This window comes from Asparagus officinalis, chromosome 1 (assembly GCF_001876935.1).
Source record: "Asparagus officinalis chromosome 1, Aspof.V1, whole genome shotgun sequence".
NCBI lineage: Eukaryota > Viridiplantae > Streptophyta > Magnoliopsida > Asparagales > Asparagaceae > Asparagus > Asparagus officinalis.
This window is the reverse complement of record NC_033794.1, coordinates 85952884-85973536: the sequence shown is the minus strand read 5'-3', so window position 1 is coordinate 85973536 and position 20653 is coordinate 85952884. Positions and strand designations below refer to the sequence as shown.

The following is a 20653-nucleotide window of genomic DNA, read 5'->3' as shown; positions in this document are numbered from 1 at the left end:
CCTCTGCTCTGGAGTGAACTGGAGTCGGTACCACCTCCCGGCATCTCCCTTCAGGCTGTAGGATGCCAGTCTCTGCTTCTGAACTGAATCCACACCGAGTATATTAAGTATGTTGCTCACATCCTCCTTCCACTTATGGGCTGCCAGAGGGTCTGGTGATCCCTGAAACTCGGGTGCTCTCATCTTCTGGTACCTCTCAACCATACGGAGCCAAGTCTCCTGCTCGGTGGTCCTGTCTGGAACTGCTAGGGGAATGGCTGTAGGCGTGACCTCTGGGGGTCTCTCTCTGACAGGAACGGCAGGAATCCCCTGCTGCTGTGCTACCGGTGGTGGTGGTGTTCGTGGTGCTATATGAGTCGTCACCAAGTCCTCAATGGCCGTCATCCTGGCAATGAGAGGAGCCATAAGATCCACCAAGTACTGAGGAGCCTGCTGCGGCTCGGGTGGTGCCTGCTGAGGCTCGGACTGAGCTGGCTGCTGCTCGGATGGAGTCTGCTGTGACTCTGCCTGGGTAGCTCTCCTGGTACGAGGTCTACCACATCCTGCCATCTCTCTGCTCGTAAGAAAATAAGAGTTTATGAGTCAAAATAGACTTCTATAAATAGCGTATCACAATACAATTTTCACAACATATAGTATTTGCACAAATACTTTAAACTTATACAAAAATAGTTGTCAAAAAAAAATTCTCAAATTTTGAGATATATGCATATATCGTCCTCACTCATACTAGGAAATCCTTACGGACTCTATACATGAATCCTAGGAAACTCTATCCTAGCTCCACGACTCGACACAGGATGATCCTAAGGATACTGGAACTAGAGCTCTGATACCAACTGTGACGCCCCTGGGTTCACACAAGGCTGCAGTCCGAGGTGAAACCTAGGATGTCAAACCTGCTATGCACCACACCGTGCAATAACATGTTTCACCATCACAATTAACATCTATCTAGTAGAGTCAACAACTGGTGTAGGTACAAAACAGGTAAAAGACATTACGAGGAATACTGATGAAATGATAATAGTCACATAAATATCTCATCATCCAACAACATAGAAGTACATAGTCAAGATCTGAGTAGATAAACTGAAATACTTGATAAGTCTCAAATACAAATATCTGACAATAAGGAAATAAGGCTCACAGCCTTTACAACTTCTAGAATAATACCCTCAAATGTCTAACCTCACTACAGTGGAGACCAAAGAAAATAATACATAGCTAGAAAGTAAAGCTGAACACTAATGTGGTCCGCTATCAACCTGCGGCTCTCCGTGCTCCTGGCTCGTGACCTGAAAGGGGGAGGGGCAACGAGCGTCAAAGCGCTAGCGAGTAACATCACAACCAACCCCAAGGGGACAGGGCTCGTTGTATATGAAAATACAGATAATATATAATAGATCTAAAATCATTGATCCTACTAAAGAGGGTTTTAGTATTTAGAAATTTACAACACGAGCATAGGTACGTCGAGCGAAATAATCCAAACAAGGAAACCCTCATGTATATACCTTGTATCTCAAATTGTAAATCTCTAAACACCAAACCCGAGGTTCTAGTACAGAAATAATAATAAAAGAAATACAGCAAACACCAGAGCATAATTACAGTGTGGTGATATAGTCAACGTAACTATCACAATATTTATTACATAAATGTTGTGTCAATACCTTCATAAGTGTGGTACAAAATTTGCATAATCAGTATGTTGTGAAATGTGGTACAATAATCACACGCAGGAAGAAGAACCATGTCCGATGCAAGGTCCAACTATCGTAGTTTTCCAAACTCATGGAATAAATGGCAGTTGTCCAACACGAGGACTGAGAGGGATTATAGTCCAACACGAGGACTTCTTATGGATTATAGTCCAACACGAGGACTGTAGGGATTTGCATAAGGCCGCCACAAGTATGTATAGTCCAACACGAGGACTGTGGAACAATAAAAGAGTGCTTTCTCTCATGTAGTGAAATTTGCTCATTTATCTCATAACCAAAATAATTTATAAGTCCCAAATTTACACCCCAGGTCACCTATCATGCATGGACACGTAGTGGGATCAATTACCATGGTCAGATAATCCAAACAAACCCCCAAATAGGAGTGAAAATATCCAAATACAGCAAAACTGGAAATCTGCAACAGAGGGGTCGGCGGGCGACCGATACGGTCGACCGAACTCTGATACAAATCAGGACGGTCGACCGCCAGGAATATCGGTCGACCGACCAGACATCGCGGTCGACCGAAAAATGACGCGGTCGACCGAAATCAAATAGCGGTCGACCGAATAAATGACGCGGTCGACCGAAGCCCTGACTCGAGCTCAGCGGTCGACCGCGTCGGTCGACCGCCGAGCGAACAGAACCCTACCTGGGTTCTGTCAGCTGCTAAAACCTGGAACCAAAGATTTCGATAACATGGGTATTTGATAAAAAATGGGATCATACTGAAAATACACAACCAAAACCAAAGTTTGAAATCTATATTTTCAAGATCTTAAATCAATGAGAAACAAATCCAAATCGTTTTAAAAGCTGTAAAGATGTTTGAAACTCTTTTAGGCAAAAACTCAGATCTAGATCTTCTTTAACAGGGCATGGGTGAGTTTTGACAACATATTAAGCCCCAAACCCATATTCTAGGCTATAGTAAACTATTAGCTAAACAAAGATACGAATTTGGCTCCATAAATCCAATAAAAAAACTCAGTTCTTGATGTTTAAACCAAAAGGGGTGGGGGTTGGGCGAGAAATTACTCGCCTTGGGTGCTGAGGGAAGCCCTAGATCTGAAATAGGTTGATCCCTTTGCTGGAAATCCCAGATCCCGCTGAAAATCTCCTAATCTGCTCCCAGATCACCAAAACCAGGTTAGGGTTTTGAGGAAGAAGAGAGGGGGGCTAGGGTTTACGTTTGGGGCTGAGGAGATCTCTCCTGGGTTGAGTTGGTATAAATACCAACTCCCCAACCCGACCCAAAACCCAAAAGCCCAACAACTAAAACCCGAAACCAAACCTGTAAAAGAAAAAAAAACTCTCTGATCGCTGATCGGTTAAAGAAGAAATTGTCCTTGGAGCTACGTGTAAATCCCGCAAAAAATCAGTGGGGCACCCTCAACCATTCGCATTTTCTCAACTCTTTGCCCATTTTCCCACAATGTCAAAGTCTACTCCAAAGTCAATAGAGAAGCACCCATAGATGAGAGATCTTCCATACTTTTTCTATCAGCCTCCCAATCTCAAGTTCTTACTACCAAAACATTGAGATTCTCATCTCAGCCTCTTCTTTCGCTCAAAAAAGGTGAATTCGGAGCAGGAAAATTTCTGTAAGCATTTCCATTCTCCCTTCATTTATGCACTCCTCTAATGTTGCTCCTATTTCTGTTGAAATCTACAATATACGGAATTTTGAGTTGTTTTGTAACTGGGTCTTGTTCATTCTCACTTCTTTAGCAGATAGGTACTCAAAATTTTGAGTGATGAGCTGGGATCTTGCTAATTTTACTCATGTTTACATGTTCCCCACAAAACCCAATTCTTGTTATTGAGCCCTAATTGCTAATTTTGCAACTGTTCATACAATATTTAGCAATGGGGATCGTTCCTGTAGCTCTGAACGTTGCTGCAGTTAGCTTGTTCATGATCTTCACACTCACATCCTCATACCAAATGTACCAATCTACGCCAATTTCTTCATCGCTAGAAGAAGAAGAAGACCCTTCTATGATCCATACCTATGCTCGATTCTCCGAGGTGGAGAAAGCCTGTAAACCAATCCTTTCATCGGCATCCAACATCAGGTTTGATGTTAATAGAATTACTTCATTCAAACCAGAGCTTTCCTTCGACAAAGGAGACTGGAGACAAGACTCTGGCGATGCTCCTTTGATGCCATTTAATGGCAGTGATCCCAACCCTATCTACCTTTCGAGCTTTCAGCTCACTCATGTTGATGTAATGCCCCATTCACAAATTTCCATCAATGTTAGTGGTTCATTAGGTCTAGGGATTTCTAGGAATGGCACCGCTCCCGATTTAGTTCATTATCTCTTCCCTGAATTCCGAATTTGGCCTGGGAGCTCTGAGCTTAGAATTTTATTTGAGGGAGTCTATGTTGAATCTGAGGAAAATGGTGGTGAGAGAGTTCTATGTTTGCTTGGAAACGCAATGCTCCCTTCTCGCGATGAGGATTCTAAAGATCCATGGCCGTGGGTGAAGGAATTGGGAAAGAACAATTTCCAGCCTTCTCTTTCACAAGATGATCAAATTTTGCTTGTTATTCGTTACCCGAAGACCTTCACACTTACCACTAGAGGCGTGAGTGGCGAGATGAGTAGTCTCAATGAGAGGTCTAGTACCAAGTTCTTCGATAAGCTCCATTTCTCTTCTCAATTGGGTGTATATACAAACTATGAGTTTGGTTCTGCAAAGATCGTCGCAAAGGCTTGTAGCCCTTACCCTTATCGAGACAATATCGTTGATGGTGATACCCAGTCTGAGATTTATAAAGGGGTTGGATTGTGTGGCATTCTTGAACAGTTTGTCACTGGAGAAGTCTTCAATGTTTTGCCCAACTGGAACTGTAATTCCACCGATGAATATTGCAGCAAGTTGGGGCCTTTTGCATCTGAGAGAGAGATTAAAGCAACAGATGGAGGGTTTGCTAATGTTGGGCTGATTATGCAAGATATGAGGTGTGAACCGAGGAGGAGTGGACCAAGAAATATAAGCTCCGCTAGGGTTTCTGCTGTGTTCAGAGCCATTCCTCCATGGGAGAGTCAGTTCTTGGCATCACAAAGAACAGGGCTTAGCAATATGACTCTTTCGGCAGAAGGAATATGGGTTTCTTCAGCTGGCCAGCTTTGTATGGTTGGTTGCCTTGGGCTCGGCGATGCAAAATGCAACTCTCGAATATGTTTATATATTCCATCATCCTTCTCTATAAACCAAAGAAATATCATATTTGGAAAAATTTCACACATCAGCAACACGCTGAATGAATCACACTACCCTTTGTCATTCGAAAGGTCAGTGCATCCTATGCAACTGTGGAATAAGTATGGTGGTATTTCACCTCTTAGTACGTACAAGTACTCAAAGATAAAGCTTGCTGGTGCTTTTCTAGAGAGGAGTGAGCCCTTCGATTTCGCGAGTACCATCAAGAAATCTCTTCTTAGTTATCCGAAGATGGGGGGAGATAGCGATGAATTAGTCAACCTCTCAAATCTCTCAGATGATCTCACACTTCATGTTCCTGCAGTTCCTGATCCATTACCAAATGAACGAACGGTGAAGCCATTTTTACAGCTGGAATTACTCTCTCTTGGTTCATTATTTGGGCGTTATTGGGCATACCACAACGAATCAATTTCACCCGTATCTGTTCAATCTCCTTCTAAGGATACATCTACCGAGAGGCAACTACTTCTCAATGTGTCGGCAGAGCTCACACTCTCTGGAGAGCCTTACAAGAATGTGTCACTTCTGTACCTTGAGGGCTTATATAATCCAGTTGATGGAAGAATGTATTTAATTGGTTGCAGAGATGTTCGGGCCTCTTGGAAAATTCTCTTTGAGAGCATGGATCTCGAAGATGGACTTGATTGTTTGATTGAAGTGAAGATAGAGTATCCACCGACAACTGCACGATGGCTCATGAATCCTACAGCAAAGGTATTGATCACCAGCCGAAGGACCGAGGATGATCCTCTCCATTTCAGCCAAATTAAGCTCCAGACATTGCCAATTCTGTACAGGGAACAGAGGGAAGATATACTCTCTAGGAGGGGAGTAGAGGGTTTTCTTCGTATTCTTACATTGTCACTGGTGATTGCTTGCATATTGAGCCAATTGTTCTATGTAAGAGTAAACACGGGCTTAATCCCTTTTATATCTCTCGTCATGCTTGGCGTTCAAGCTCTAGGCTACAGCATTCCGTTGATCACCGGAGCTGAGGCCCTCTTTGCAAGAATTTCATCTGAGCCTTATGAGACTCCATCCTATGAGCTTGAGAAGAATCAGTGGTTTGAGGTTGTGGACTATATTGTAAAGATAATGGTACTAATTGCATTTCTTCTCACACTGAGGCTTGGCCAAAAAGTATGGAAATCTCGTATCAGATTACTCACTCGCAGTCCATTAGAACCATGGCGCGTACCAAATGATAAAAGAATACTTCTCATTAGCTTTGTTATTCATCTTATTGGGTTTTCAGTGGTTATTATTGTTCACGGTGTTAATACCTCTAAGAGACCGATAAAGCCAGCAGCATACATTGATTCAAGAGGAAATAGCCATAAACTACATGAATGGGGAATGCAACTTGAGGAATATGTTGGCCTTGTTCAAGATTTTTTTCTCCTTCCTCAGATCATTGGTAACTTTTTATGGCAGATTGACGGTAAACCTCTTCGAAAAGCCTATTATTTTGGAATCACGATAGTTAGAATTCTTCCACATGTTTATGATTACATCAGAGCTCCAGATTTCAATCCTTACTTCTCAGAACAGTATGAGTTTGTGAACCCGAGCCTGGATTTCTACTCAATGTTTGGAGATATCGCTATTCCAGTGACTGCCATTGTGTTTGCTGCTATTGTATATGTTCAGCAGAGATGGAACTATCAGAAACTTAGCGAGAATTTGAGAGTTGGGCAGAAGAAACTTTTGCCTTTAGGTTCTAGGGTTTATGAGAGGCTACCCTCAGTGTCATTTGAAGCAGAGCTCGTCTCTGGTGTGAGCGAAACTTCAACACATGATACTTTGGAGAAAAATGAAGAGTAATGGCTTCTTATGTGAGGTTACATTTCCCTGATTTGTTCTTGGAAATGTTTCTTACATCTAGTAATATGGTTGTATTTCGTATTTTTCTGTTGATGAGGTGTAGCGTTCGAGTTTTTGAATAAACACAGTATTCACACAATTACTATCTTAAATTTTCCAAATTCATTACTGACTCAAGTCAAGATCATATTGTTTCGTACAGAGCACATATCAAATTGCTTCAGAGCTAACAAGTTATCATTGAACTATGTTATAGAAATGAGGAACTTTCATCTTATTTATCTCTTACATATATTTATATGATAGAGTTAAATCAAGTGAAAGCTGCTCTTCTTCCAACTCTGGTTGCACTTCTATCTCATAGCTCAGTGAAGCCTCCTTCAAGCTTCTCTTGTCTCCATTCTCGCTTGTTTCTTCAAAGGAGTTCAACTTCTGTTCCCAGAAAAAGAAAAGCTGCGTCTTTGAGATCTCTATAAGACCATAAAAATAGGGTTAATTGCACATAGACCCTGCAGCATTGCTTTTTGGAACTTACAACTCCTGTAGTTTCGTTGTTCCAGATAGAACCCTGGGTTAAATTTAGCGGACATTTCCCTGAATGAAATTAGTGAACCTATCTCAGGGTAAAAGTGCTAATAAAAACTTAAGCCGGGATCTATCTGCGACAATAAAATTACAGGGTTCAGTAAGTTCAAAACAACAGTACCACAGGGGGGCTATGTTCAATTAACCCTAAAAAAATATGAACAGAAAATGAAGGACATATGTCCGTACCTTGCGAGAGACAGAGCCATCTTCTTCAACCTGATACCCTGCCTGCTCACATAGAGCAATGAGGATGTCATTTCGGTCCGGGTGCTTCGGGAGGCGAAACCCTCCTTGCGCACGGAGCCCGGAGTAAATTTTGTTGGCGATCCTCCGGCGACGCTGCTCCCGGAGCCTGTTGGCCTCCCTTTCCCTGTCCGACGGTCGACGCCTCGATATCGATATTACACCACCTTTGCCTTTCCTTCTCACTACCCAATCTCCTTTGGTGAGCTTGATGCATCCCTTTCTCTTAACCGTCACATTTCTCTCCATCTCCGTAGGGTGTCTCCACACTTTGATATCGTTTACCAACGCATGTATGTACATATAGATGAGAGGCATGCACGCAGGGGTTAATTGCAGATGCACCCTGAACTTCACATTTCTTTTCCCCTTTTATCCAATTATTCGATATTAATATCAACACTGATAAGAAAATAAGGGTCTCTCTGCAACACTAACATAGAGATAACTTTTGTTTTTGGGATCAGAGAATCAAAGCGGCTAAAAGTTTAGGGTACCAAGCGGAAACTCCTAGAGTACAAAGGGGGGGTATCTGCAATTAAGCCTAAATAAAATTGAGGGCTCGGTGTGCTTGTCTTCATCTTTCCACAAACTGAAAACTAAATATTCTCTATCAACAGCATAGTTGGAGCAGGGTTTGATGGCTTTCATCATCAGCTTTTGGCAGCGTCTTCAGCAAGTAAAGACCCTACACTTCACTAGAAAAATATATAGGTGAAGCTTACCTGGATTGCTCGGTGCTAGATTTGGCGAAAAGGGCCGTCTCTGAATCCAGAGAGAGCATAAACTTGGAAGATTTGGAGGCGCACAGCCAATCATTTGCATGATGATTTCTGTTTTCATTCGTTTGACTCTTCCTACACGTCATATTCTATATAAACCACTCTCTTTCGTCGTCCTCGTGTACCCTGATGTAATAATCTAATTAAGGTATGTAGGTAGGCATCAAATTTTCTTTACAATGCGAAGTTGGATTCTTTCGTCTTACAGCCATTTTGGTCATACTATGGGTAACTAATTATAAGCAAGCTCAAGTCTTATTCTCAATGGAATTTAAAAATAAAAATAAAAAATAAAAAAAATAAAAAAAGGAGAAAAAAAGAAGAAGAAAAAACTGTCTCTAACCCAATGTCCATTGTTAATTTTTCTTCTAAATTAAAAGGTATAAGACATTAAAAAAAAAAACTCCTACAGTGTTAACAAATCCCTTAAATTTGCTGATAGACCCTCGTACTCCTAATGCTGCAGATAGAGTCATAGACCCTGTTAGTCCCACGTTAAATACTGAGCTTCATAAACTGATCTACTTATGACAAACTTGCATGATGATCATTAATATAACTAATTTAAATGGGAAAACTGAAGGAGTTGATTATCAGGGGTTCTATCTGCAACAATAGAAGTACAGGGAGCCTATCTGCAATTTGGTCGACAATGCAAGGGGCCGCAATTAACTCTGGAAACACATGCCATTTAAACAGGGTTAAAGCAATGTTATCAGTGATCGTTGACTCTTTCCTTCAGGATCCATGAAACTTATGAACTAATTAGCTTTCAGAGACCATTACAAGAACCATAGAATAATTTATGTATTCAAGGGAAAAAATATAAGATAAACAATTACTAAATCACTGCTGTTACTTACATAAACACAGCCAAAGACCCTCGTCCAATACAGAACCAATGACGAAACGTGCAGCCAGGGCTTATCGATGATAGATATTTTGCTCATAAGTTTTCTTTACAAAAGCATGAAAAAAAAAGACTATGCAATCAAGAGAATTGAGAAATAAATTTTAAAAAAAAAAAGAAAAGAAGTGTACAATGATGGTCCTATGAAGAACAACACCCAGATTTCTTAGTTGCATCATTCGAATCATCCTGTAAAATTACTGCTCTACCGCTCCCCAAAGATGACTCGTTCTTCTTGACTTCTTGAGACAGGAAGACTTTTCTGCTCAATATGTCGTAAATCTCTTTTACAACAGTTTGAAAGGCAGCTCTGACATTGTAGGAGTCGAGAGCGGAGGTCTCCATGAAAAAGAGGCCTTGGGCCTCGGCCAAAGCCTTGCCCTCAGCAGTGGTCACCTCTCTATCATTTGCAAGATCTGTCTTGTTACCCACGAGAATTGTCACCACATTCATGTCGGAATGAGCTGTTATAGAATATGAAGAGGAAGGTTAAATAGTAAACAAGAGTTTATCATGAGTACTTCTGTAGAGAAACTTTATCCTGCACTTACAATCAAAATTGGGTTAAATGCGGCTAAACCCCTGTACTATCACCCAATTGTTGCGAATAGACCCCATATACTATTGCACAATTGTGGTTGACCCCTGCGTGATTTTTTTGACTCGTTTTCCCTCAGGAGTCATCAAAAAAAAAAGGACACTTAGTGTTCTATCTGCAATAATAAAACTACAGAGCCACAATTGAGTGATAGTACATAGTATCTATTAGCAATTAACTCATCAAAATTTCATAGTTTAAATTGGCAATTGCCATATTTCATGCGTTTGATATCATTGTTCTGATCCCATCTCCTAATCAAAATTGGGTCCTATATGGAGTATGTCTCGAAGTCAAGCAAGCTACATGAAGTAATTAATTAAGAAGGCCATAGCTGCCAAGCTGACTTCAAACCTGAAAGAATTAAGGGTGAATTTCACAAAACTGCATAAACTTTGGGGTGTTAGCACAAAACAACCATAAACATTTTTATTAGAGAAAATTATCATGAACTCGTGCATCGTACTTGTTTGGGACAATTTTCTCTTCTGTACTTTATATATTTTACATAATATTACCTTATGACCTTTACGCGTTGGTAGATTTAAATAAGGATAATATAGACCTTTTATTCAAGACCTTCTGTTAGTGACAATTGCAAATAGTTCATGGTATTTTCTACAGTTTTGAAAAAGTTCATAAAGGTTTCTCTCATAAAAAAGGTTTATGGTAACTTTGCTGCAACCCCCCCCCCCCTCCAACGCGCACAAAAAGGGTAGCCCAATGCACGAGGCTCCCACCATTGTGGGCTCTGGGGAGGGTCAGATGTACACAGCCTTACCCCCGCATGCGAAGAGACTATTTCAAGGATTTGAACCCATGACATCCAGGTCACAATTCAACAACCTTATTTAAGTAAAATACCGAACCAGACCTAAGAATAAGCAGCATGATACTAATAACTGTTTTGTGATCAATTCAGGCGCATGCATGTTTACAACATAAGATGAAGAGGCATGCAAAATCAAATTCCATATTCATTGGTAATCAGCGCTCAAGTAATTCTAATATTAACTCGCAGGAAAAATAGTATATGTGATCCTTACAAACCTCTACAAAGGGGAAGTGAAACTGACAGGAAAAAAATAAAAATAAATGAAATGAGGAAAGAACAACTAGCAATAAGCAGCGTATACTAATTCCAAATTCATAGATGATTGTTGTGTGACCAATTCAGATACATGCATGTGTACATGGATAAATATGTATGGCATATGCAGAGATAGTTCTTGATTTGGATTGTTCCACAAAATAGGGACACATCTTGATCATTTCAAAGGCACTCATCGATGAGCTCATCAGGAACATCCTATACCTACTTTTCATTTCTTTAATGAATTGATCAACCACAGAGAAACTACTCCGAAACAGCAATAAAAATTATGCATCACATTTGCTTTAAAATTAAATGGGCTAGTTGCGGGTAGAGCCTCTGTACTATCAACCAGTTGTGGATAGATTCCCTGTAGTTCAATTGGTGCATGCAGATAGACCCCCTATACTATTTGCCCAAATGTGGATACTGGATAGACTCCCTGAGTGAATGTTATTTGACTTTATAAAAGAGTAAAAAGAGTTAACTCCGGAGGTCTATCCGCACCAATAGCATCACAGGGATCTATCATCAATTAGATGATAGTACGGGGGGTCTATCCACTATTAACCCACAAAACTTACCAGTAGCATGAGAAATGTACGAACAGGCTTTAACATATAAACTTACTGTGCAATTCATTAAGCCATCGGCTTACGCTCTCAAAGGTCTGTCGTCTGCTGATGTCATAAACAAGGAGAGCTCCAACAGCGCCTCGGTAATACGCTGATGTCACGGCTCTGAAGCGCTCCTGACCTGCAGTATCCCATATCTGAGCTTTGATCTCCTTCCCATCAATGACCATCTTCTGAGTTTGAAACTCAACTCCTATAGTGGACTTAGAATTTGGATAGAATTCATCCCGAGCAAATCTAGCAAGTAGATTTGATTTTCCCACAGCAGAATCACCAATCATAACAATTTTAAAAAGATAATCCTGGCTCTGTTCTTCTTCACCATCAAATGCCATCCTTAGGCCCTCTTAATAGCTCCTCCTCGTCCAGCTCTCTCTAGAAAAGCATAGCTAACACTTCTAAAATATAAACAAGGACAGAGGTCAGGAGTAAATAAGCAGACACAAGAGGTTAGATGAAACTTAATTCTGAATAATAGAGCTAATTAATTTTGGTATCCACCTTGAAATTGAAAGCACAATGTGAAGCTAGCAACTGAGCTACTTCCATCAAGAGCAACATTTGAGAATTACTGACGTAACCTCTACTTTGGTTTTACTAAATAAATGGATTTTTGAAGTACAAAAGAGGCAGAAAAAGCATCTACCAACAATATAAATCAACAGTAGTAGATGAACACTTAAATAACAGCAAATCTTACTAAAATGATTGATATTAGTAAAACTTGAAACACAACATCTCAAAAAGCCTCAGTCAGTGGTCCCCATTGATACTTCTACTTGTCTGGAATACTTCACAAATAAGAGATAGACTAGAAGCATAAAAAGGGCCATTTGCAACTAATATGAACTGATGATATTTTTTATAAAAATTAAGACAACTAGTTACCAATAAAGCCTTTTCACTAAAATACACGGTTATCGTCTTCAGCTACTCTCAATTGAAAGCTAAAAAATCTTGAGAATCCAAGGAATCAACCTGGCTCTGTCTGCATGAAGCAAAAAAGACTCGAAGGATAGATTAAACCAGTGCAAATTCATTTATATACTTATTTTCACACAAAAGATGACCATTTAAAAATTATTGCAACAGAACAAATCAATTACCGCTCCAATAAAAGCAAAAGTTAGTGTTCCTAAATGAATTCATGTGCACAGTTGTATTGGCTAATTTCTCTATCCTTATGTTATCATCTGCAGCAAGTGACCAAAATGGAACTGAACTTGTCAACAAAAGGATGGCAGGCTTTGTGTGAGATGTTCCCTCTACTACAGTGGCGGATCCAGAATTTTTAGAAAGTTGTCACTACATAATTAGCAATTAAAAAACTGAGACAATTGATCCCATCAGTTTTCATATTTAAAAAAAAATAATTGCATCAGTAGTAACACTATCAAATATATTTTTTAAAATATATATCACTAGTAATGAGTTCTCTGGTTATGAACTTGAGTTTGGGCATTTCTCGAATAACCCCCTTAACTTTCAAATTACACAAACACAAAATCCTCCTTAAATTTTGAGGTTCTCTGAAAATTCCCTTCAACTTTCAACATCTTTCACAAAAAAATCCTCAACGGTGTTAAACTGCAATTTTCACGTGGGTGGATAAAATTAAGCAAGGAGATAACTTTGCTCACGAAATTGTGAACCTGTAGGGGTTTCTTTTTTAACCTTTAAGGTTAAAAAAAATCCGAAGCTAAAGGAGGTTTACTGAGAATTTCAAAAGTTAAAGAGGGACTTTGTGACATGTTAAAAGTTAAGGGAGTTATTTGAGAAACCCCCAAACTTATAGGGGTTCTTGGTCCTCCTTGACCAAAGTGGGGTCACCTGACCCCACTTTGGTACCGCCTATGCTCTACTGCCTGTATTATCTGCAATGTTTGAACTCACAGTGTTAGACTTGTCAATTCGATGGGGGTACAAGAGCATATCATGTCTCCACCCTCACTTCCTCTCTTATCAGATCTTTGCTCAAGAAGATTTAATTTCCTTGAGCGACAGAACTTTGCTCACACTCCAAAAGTAAACCTAATTCAAAGGAACCTTACTTCAGGTAACCTAATTCAAAGGAACCTTACTTCAGGTTTGAGCCTGACCAGAGCAGCCTACCAATGAACATGGGATTGCTGGGCCTGGGCTGGATGCACTAGCTAACTTTATCCCACATAGATCCAACAGACATTGGCATGCTTAAGTACTGTACAATACTTTTGGGCCTTTAGCCCTTTTACAAGTAAGATTGCCAACTACTCAGTCTTGAAGTGAAAATTTTCACATTATGAATACAAGAATACAAAGATAAAGAAAACAAAAAAGTTGATGTAATAGTGAATTTGTCTATACATGGACACCCGTATCAATTGATCCTAGTATCCAGGTAAAGGGGTCTGGAAAAAGATAGTACCCGTGTATCTGAACTGAGAACTAGTATTATTGTTATAAGCTGGTACAGAAACTAAGTTTGTTTTGCAACTTCGTTTAGGAATGAGCCATGTATAGCATGGCCAAATAGCAGACCATAATGTTCTTTTATATTAAGAATTTTGAACCCTTAACTTTAGTGATGCAGATAAGTTGATGCCATTAACAAGGATAAGATCAAGTGCAAAACATGCCATCAGCAAGCTTAAAAAAGTGTTATAGAACAAGATATGACTAACTGCTCAGGATTAGCAAAACATAGTTCATAATGGCGCAATGCCTCTTTTTTTTTAAGAATAATCCCCATTTTCAATAGGTAGGCTTCAATGCTTTAATTTGTCTTTTCGCATTATTTTACAAGCATGAGCTAAGTTGCTTTTAGAGTGCTTCTGGCTTATTTACCAGAAAGTGCTAATGATATTGAAGGAAAATGTAGAGTAGTTATAAAACCAACAATACTTTATGAATCGTAAAGTCGGGCAATTAAAAGACAACATGTGCAAAAAATTGAGTGTAGCAAAATGAGAATATTGCAAATTTACGATGACCTTGTGGATCTACACAAAAGGCTAGGTAAAGAAATGAGTGCATTAATAGGAGATTAAAGATTGCTCCTATTGAGAAAAAAATGAGAAAGAATCAATTAAGATAATTTGATCATGTAAAGTGGAGGCCACTAAATGCATTAACAACTACTGTTGAAAGACTAGATGTAGACCTAAAATAACTTAGCGGGAAGCTCATAACAAAAATGGAATGAAATAATAGGATTCATTTAGCCAACCCAAAAAGTTCGGATAAATGCTTTGTTATTGTTGCATAAGGTAAGCTGCTTGATTATATAATTATTTTATGTTCAAAGTTCGAGGACATTGATTTTCCCAACTGGATAAATTTGATAAATGATGAGAAAGAAAGAAATTGAGTATTACATTTCTCATGCCAATTTTGTCATTATGATCATCGTGATTTCCCTTAGACTAAATCGTTCTCCTCTCGTTTTCCATTTCACTACAAGATGTCTTTTCCTTGTTATTGTAGTTTTTCATGCTATGTTCGTATGTAGTTATGTTCCATAACTAGTGTTCATCCCACATACAATATATGACAGATTTAACATAGTTAAGTGTGGAAAAACACATGGCAATTTTCATTAAATCTTGGTACACTTTCAGCTGATAGAGCAACTCCAACCGAACTTGATAAAGAACCAAAGTAATCCAAATACAATTATGAGTGACCTATAAGAATACACAAATCACAGTTAAAAGAGAATCAAGGGATACAATTATGACTGACCTATAATAAGACTCAAAGCAAAGCTAACAAGGCATTGAGCAATACAATTATAGTTGATCCATAACGGTCCTCTAATCAAAGCTAAGAAGGCATCAAATAGCCTCAATTTTTTTTTAAGTTACACCAATAGGTCTCTGTTAGTGTTTTCCGTTAAACTCCCTCCCCCGCTCCCTCCTCACTTCCCTATAGAGCACCCAAATCCCTTCCTCTTCCCCTCCGAATAAGTTTAGTCTTAGAACTATACACTTCAAATTATTAGTAAGCTTTTTGATAATTTCACGATTTAAATATGAAAAAAGATGGCAACTTTCTTCACGCGTCAATTTTTTCCACCGCATCAATTACGTCCATCTATAATATGTATATACATTATCCATTACGACACTCCGATGTTTACTAAACGTCCCTGGTATCCACCATCTGATATGAAAATTTTCTGTCTAACATGTCCCCCAACATCCAACATTTAGAGCACTGTTGTGTCTATCCATTATGTTTTTGGAAGTAATCAACCTAGTGATTGTCAATGATTGATCATTCTTCAACTTAGCAAAGAAAACAAAAGGACAGTAAAAAGTTTGCCTGAATTACTTGAACACAGCAAGATTGCCAACAGCAACTCTTGTGCTAATCGACCCAGAAGAAATAATCAGCCAAAATTTTAAGAACTCTCCCTAACAGTAAAGCCCAATTTAGTACCCAGAACCAAAATATCCTCGCAACAAACCCAATCCAAAACATTGAAGAAGAACAAAGAATGCAAGTCTTTTTCGTTAGTCTCACCAACAGCTTATTCAATTAGGAATTCGGTTGAATGTGAATCCAGCATAAATCTCAAAAGAAATCTAACTCGAAATTCAAATCAAAACTATGGAGCAGCAGATCTACAGATCGAAACAAAGCTTGAACAGATCTAGCGATATACAGGAGAAATTGACGATGAAATCGAAAAGAGAAACCCTAAAAAACTCACCTTTGGCTTCTGGATTTGGGAATGGAAGCCTGACGAGAAGAGAGAGAGAGAGAGAGCGACCGAGCTCTGGCTTCTGGATTCTTTTCTTTTGTTCAGAGCTTGTGAGCTGGGATTTTTTTTTTTTTTTTTTTTTTGGGTCTCTTCGACTCTCTTCTGTTTCTATTTTTTCTTTTACGTTTCGAAACAGAAAGGAATATGAGTGCTTTTCTGAAATATTTTCTTTAGTACTATAATATATACATATGTTCCTATTCAAATATTTAATTTATTACATTAATGACGTAAAACTGAAAAATAAATGATTCTAAAATTCTAAGATGAACATGATCTAAATCGTATGCATACTACTATAATATATACATATGTTCCTATTCAAATATTTAATTTATTACATTAATGACGTAAAACTGAAAAATAAATGATTCTAAAATTCTAAGATGAACATGATCTAAATCGTATGCATACTACTAAATTAGTTTCAACTATTCATCTTATTTTTTACTGTTTCAAAATGGAAAAGTTTAGTTTATGACATTATCTCTGATATATTAACCAATATAGTATATTATAAAGTTTTCGTATGATATTTGCTAACATAAGAAATGAAAAATTGGTGGTCATGCAACTGTGAGATAACATGACAAAATTTTAGCAGCAAAACTTGAATATGTTCATAATTAGTCGCGGAGCCGCATGTTCCGCAGTGTGGGCAAATATGCCCAGTCAAATTTCATTTTGCAATATACTGCTCATATGTATGGCATTTATCATTGAGTCCTAGGACAATAATTGCCCCCACTTGATGTCTAGTACATGGCTATTATAATTGATTTACAATTTAATTCCTTTATAGTCCATCTATAGTTTTAAATAATTTATGCGTATTATTATCATGATATGTATTTAAATAGAGGATCATATTATTTATAATTGAGTTTTTATTATTGCAATAGACTTTTAATAAGGCCCATTTAGTTAACATCCAATATCCATTAATTCAACATACCTCTTATGCTAACTCTCTCTAATAAAATTCCTATCACTTTCCCATCACCTAAGAGAAAAATTAAAAAGGGAAAAAGACGATGTGATTAGAAGAGAACTAGGATGATCTCGGTGAAAATAAGGTAAAATATCTTAGACTTTATATATTCTAAATATTTTGCATAAGGTTCCATTAGAAAAAAATCACATAAGATAAAATCTTGTCAAGAACAATTAGAAAATAATCTTTGTTTATGTTGGAATTAATGTATTAATAAATTTATTTTAGTGTATTTAAATTTTATTGATCAATAATTTATTGCCCCACTATCTTCTGTGTCCTGGCTCCGCCCCTGTTCATAACTTTGATAACGATAATAATGAAGACAATGGTGATGATAAATGTTGAGAAGTCAAGCCCTCTCGAAATGCAGACAACTATTGCTCCGACGATCGAACATTCTATTTTTACAAAAAGAGTGCTGGTATGGATTTGATCTCGTCAAAAGACTATTTGACACTCAAGTCAATAATTAATAGGTACTAATCTCATATGAAAGACTTGAGCATAAGAGAAGATATATCTAGGATTGAGAGCTTTATAGATGGGGGTGATGAAAGTTGTTTGGCTCCCAATTATTTGGTTGTATTAATCCCCATAGTTTTTACAATGATGACAGGACCCTCAGTACTAACAAAGCGATGTGATAATCATGCAAACATGTAAATGCAAACGATTTGATTTGAATTTTATGGTATCATGTAAACGCTGATGGGGAGGGCAAGAGGGAGGTAGTTTTTTTTTTTGGTGGGTGGGTGGGGTGGGGGGGCACTAGATTATCCTAACAGTGCCCATGTAAAACTTTCGTTTATTATATTTAATATAAACTGAAAAATAAATGAATAATTTTAAATTACAAAATTATCTAACCTATAGATGTGTGTATGAATCATTCGGCCACATGCTTAACATTCATCTTATTTTTCCCGATGAAATAATTTAATTATCATTGTTCACCTGGTTAGGATTTTGTAGAGAATAAGAAAGTTAATTGCTACTTGCTTGAATTTTAAGTTCAGTGATAAAACATAACAAGTTCATGTTTGTACGTCGGCCAAACAAATTAAAACATGTCATTGAATAGACTCAGCCCATGGGCCATCTTTTCTAGGAAAGATATACATATGTTTTATACAGTTCAATTCATAAATTATCCTTCTTATAGAAGTAGCTTTCATTGGTCAATATTATCATTCATTTTTTTAAATATTTTATTTAAATCTTAATTTATTATAATCATAATTATATTCTATCATAATTCCACATGAAATTACCTATAGTTCAACAATTAAAAAAAGATTAATAAATTACATGGAATATTACAACTATAACAAAGAACCCAAAAAGTTTCAAAAATTGCACAAAGAACTCTCAGATGTTCAAAATTACACAAAACACCCTCACATAGCAAAACTTAAAATAACAAACATGAAATCTAAAATTTAACATCATCCTCCAAAGAATTTTTAATTTGCAATTAAAACTCTTAATATTTTAAAAATTGTAAAAACACCCTTAAAAGTTTAAATTATAAAAAACCCTCAAAACTTGCGAACAATATAGATGAATTCTAGGGATCACCATCAAGCTTGAATATAGATCACTCCTTCCCCATAGTAAAAAGCTCTTTGCCTCATCAATTAAACCTTAAAGATGATATAGAAAAACAATACCATCTGAACACCAATGAGTTTAAATGATAACAAAAAAGTAAAGAAATAATAAGTAGCTAACATACTATAATACATGAATTATCGTCAACAAACTAAAAACTTTCAAAATTGCACAAAATGCCCTCAATAATTCGAAATTACACAAAACATCCTAATTTTTTAAAATTAAAACAACAAACATAAAGTTAGTATTAGCCCTCTAAAGTTTAAAATTTACAATTAGCACCCTCAAAGTTTTAAAATCATAGAAATGCCCTCAAAAGATCAAAAGTACAAAAAAAACACAATGAAATTTAAAAAATATATTGACAAATTAAAATTTAATATCATTGCCTAAATAAAAGTAACTGTATATAGTTTTACTCATAAGTTGGAGTATCAAAAAAGAAGTAGTGTTAATTGATAGAAAACTAAATCACTTAAAAATAATAAAAGACTATAATATAATAGCTTAGCATTAATTGATTATATTTTATAAACAATTATTCTCTGATGCTAATGATATTCATTGGTTTAAAAAAAAATTCTTTGATGTTAATAATATTCACATGGTAAAAAAATACAATGAATTATGTATGAAGAAACTATTAAAAAGTTCAGAGATATCCTTCAAAAAGATCTAGTTGTTTTCATTTTAAATAAAAAAGTGAACATGAATCTCTTGAATTGATATTAATAAGACACATATCTATCAAAGAAGTACTAATTGATTTTCTATTGAAGAAGATAATTAAACAATTTTGTTCCAATCAAAGAAGTATTTTTCATAGAAGATACAAGAAATATTAGTAAGTACTTATAAAATTTCATATTTTATTTTTCAAATACTGAAGGAATCATAAACTTATTATAAAATTACATTCAAATGATCTTGCAATAGCAACTAACGTGAACTTGTTGATCAACAATATTACGAGATATAACAAACCAGACAAGAGCGCATAAAATTAACAAAAGGTATACACATGATACTTACTTAACAAGCCAGATAAAAGGTGATAAATTACTATAGTGGACAAAATATATACAAATGATACTTACTTATCATAGCTTAAGAAAAAAATTAAAATCGATATTATTTTCTTTTTACTATAGAGTGGCATGGCTCTATGTGTGACTTTATTTGGGAACATGTCTATGAAAAAAGATTAATTCTTTATGACACGGACAAAGATAAGCCTATAATAGCATTATTTGATTTCATGATCCCTAAATATGAATGTAATATATTTCATCATAAAAATTATTATTAAAGGCCATTAAACATAAAATTTACCTTATATCCATCTCAAATCTGCAAAGGAGATGAGCACGTCATGGAAAATTGGATGTGTATATATATATATATATATATATGATATAGTATAGTATATAGTATATATAGTATATATATATGATATATATTATATATATATATATGAGAAAAATGGTGTATGCCTTGTAGTGAGATGACATATTTTCCTCGACTCATTGCCAATTTTGAGGCCCCACATTCACATGGGTTTGGAACGTGGTTCGGGAATGAGATGAAGTGGATGCGGAATGAGACAACTCCAACTACCAAGCATACCCATGTTATTTATATATATATATATATGA

General features: G+C 36.9%; 3 protein-coding genes across 6 annotated transcripts; 1 reads left to right on the top strand and 2 right to left on the bottom strand.

Moving 5' to 3' along the window:
• Nucleotides 3117-6930, top strand: LOC109827085. The gene is made up of 2 exons (XM_020394048.1): nt 3117-3334; nt 3462-6930. Exon 2 carries the CDS (start codon nt 3600-3602, stop codon nt 6789-6791), a length of 3192 nt encoding a protein of 1063 aa, XP_020249637.1. The 5' UTR covers nt 3117-3334; nt 3462-3599; the 3' UTR covers nt 6792-6930.
• LOC109827094 (protein BRASSINAZOLE-RESISTANT 2-like) lies at nt 6873-8076 on the bottom strand. Of its 3 annotated transcripts, none has more exons than XM_020394071.1 (2): nt 7566-8076; nt 6873-7450 (listed from the first exon to the last, which is right to left on the bottom strand). In XM_020394071.1, the coding sequence occupies exons 1-2, from the start codon at nt 7938-7940 to the stop codon at nt 7424-7426; spliced, it is 402 nt and encodes a 133-aa protein (XP_020249660.1). In that variant the 5' UTR covers nt 7941-8076; the 3' UTR covers nt 6873-7423. The 3 variants fall into 3 exon arrangements, with proteins under 3 accessions (XP_020249660.1, XP_020249652.1, XP_020249645.1); XM_020394063.1 differs by having other exon boundaries at nt 6873-7261; XM_020394056.1 differs by having other exon boundaries at nt 6873-7223.
• On the bottom strand, nt 9215-16471 carry LOC109827068 (ras-related protein RABA5a). 2 transcript variants are annotated; one of them, XM_020394035.1, is made up of 3 exons: nt 16337-16471; nt 11636-12038; nt 9215-9778 (listed from the first exon to the last, which is right to left on the bottom strand). In XM_020394035.1, the coding sequence occupies exons 2-3, from the start codon at nt 11973-11975 to the stop codon at nt 9456-9458; spliced, it is 663 nt and encodes a 220-aa protein (XP_020249624.1). In that variant the 5' UTR covers nt 11976-12038; nt 16337-16471; the 3' UTR covers nt 9215-9455. The 2 variants fall into 2 exon arrangements, with proteins under 2 accessions (XP_020249624.1, XP_020249630.1); XM_020394041.1 differs by lacking the exon at nt 16337-16471 and adding an exon at nt 12529-12628.

What these genes read in the sequence shown, in the direction of transcription:
- LOC109827085 (XM_020394048.1), top strand. Translation starts at nt 3,600, where the DNA reads ATGGGGATCGTTCCTGTAGCTCTGAACGTTGCTGCAGTTAGCTTGTTC.
- LOC109827068 (XM_020394035.1), bottom strand. Translation starts at nt 11,975, where the DNA reads ATGGCATTTGATGGTGAAGAAGAACAGAGCCAGGATTATCTTTTTAAA. An exon ending in ATGGCTTAATGAATTGCACA is followed by an intron (nt 9,779 to 11,635) that starts GTAAGTTTATAT and finishes ATTCTATAACAG; the next exon opens with CTCATTCCGACATGAATGTG.
- LOC109827094 (XM_020394056.1), bottom strand. Translation starts at nt 7,940, where the DNA reads ATGCCTCTCATCTATATGTACATACATGCGTTGGTAAACGATATCAAA. An exon ending in ATGGCTCTGTCTCTCGCAAG is followed by an intron (nt 7,224 to 7,565) that starts GTACGGACATAT and finishes TTCTGGGAACAG; the next exon opens with AAGTTGAACTCCTTTGAAGA.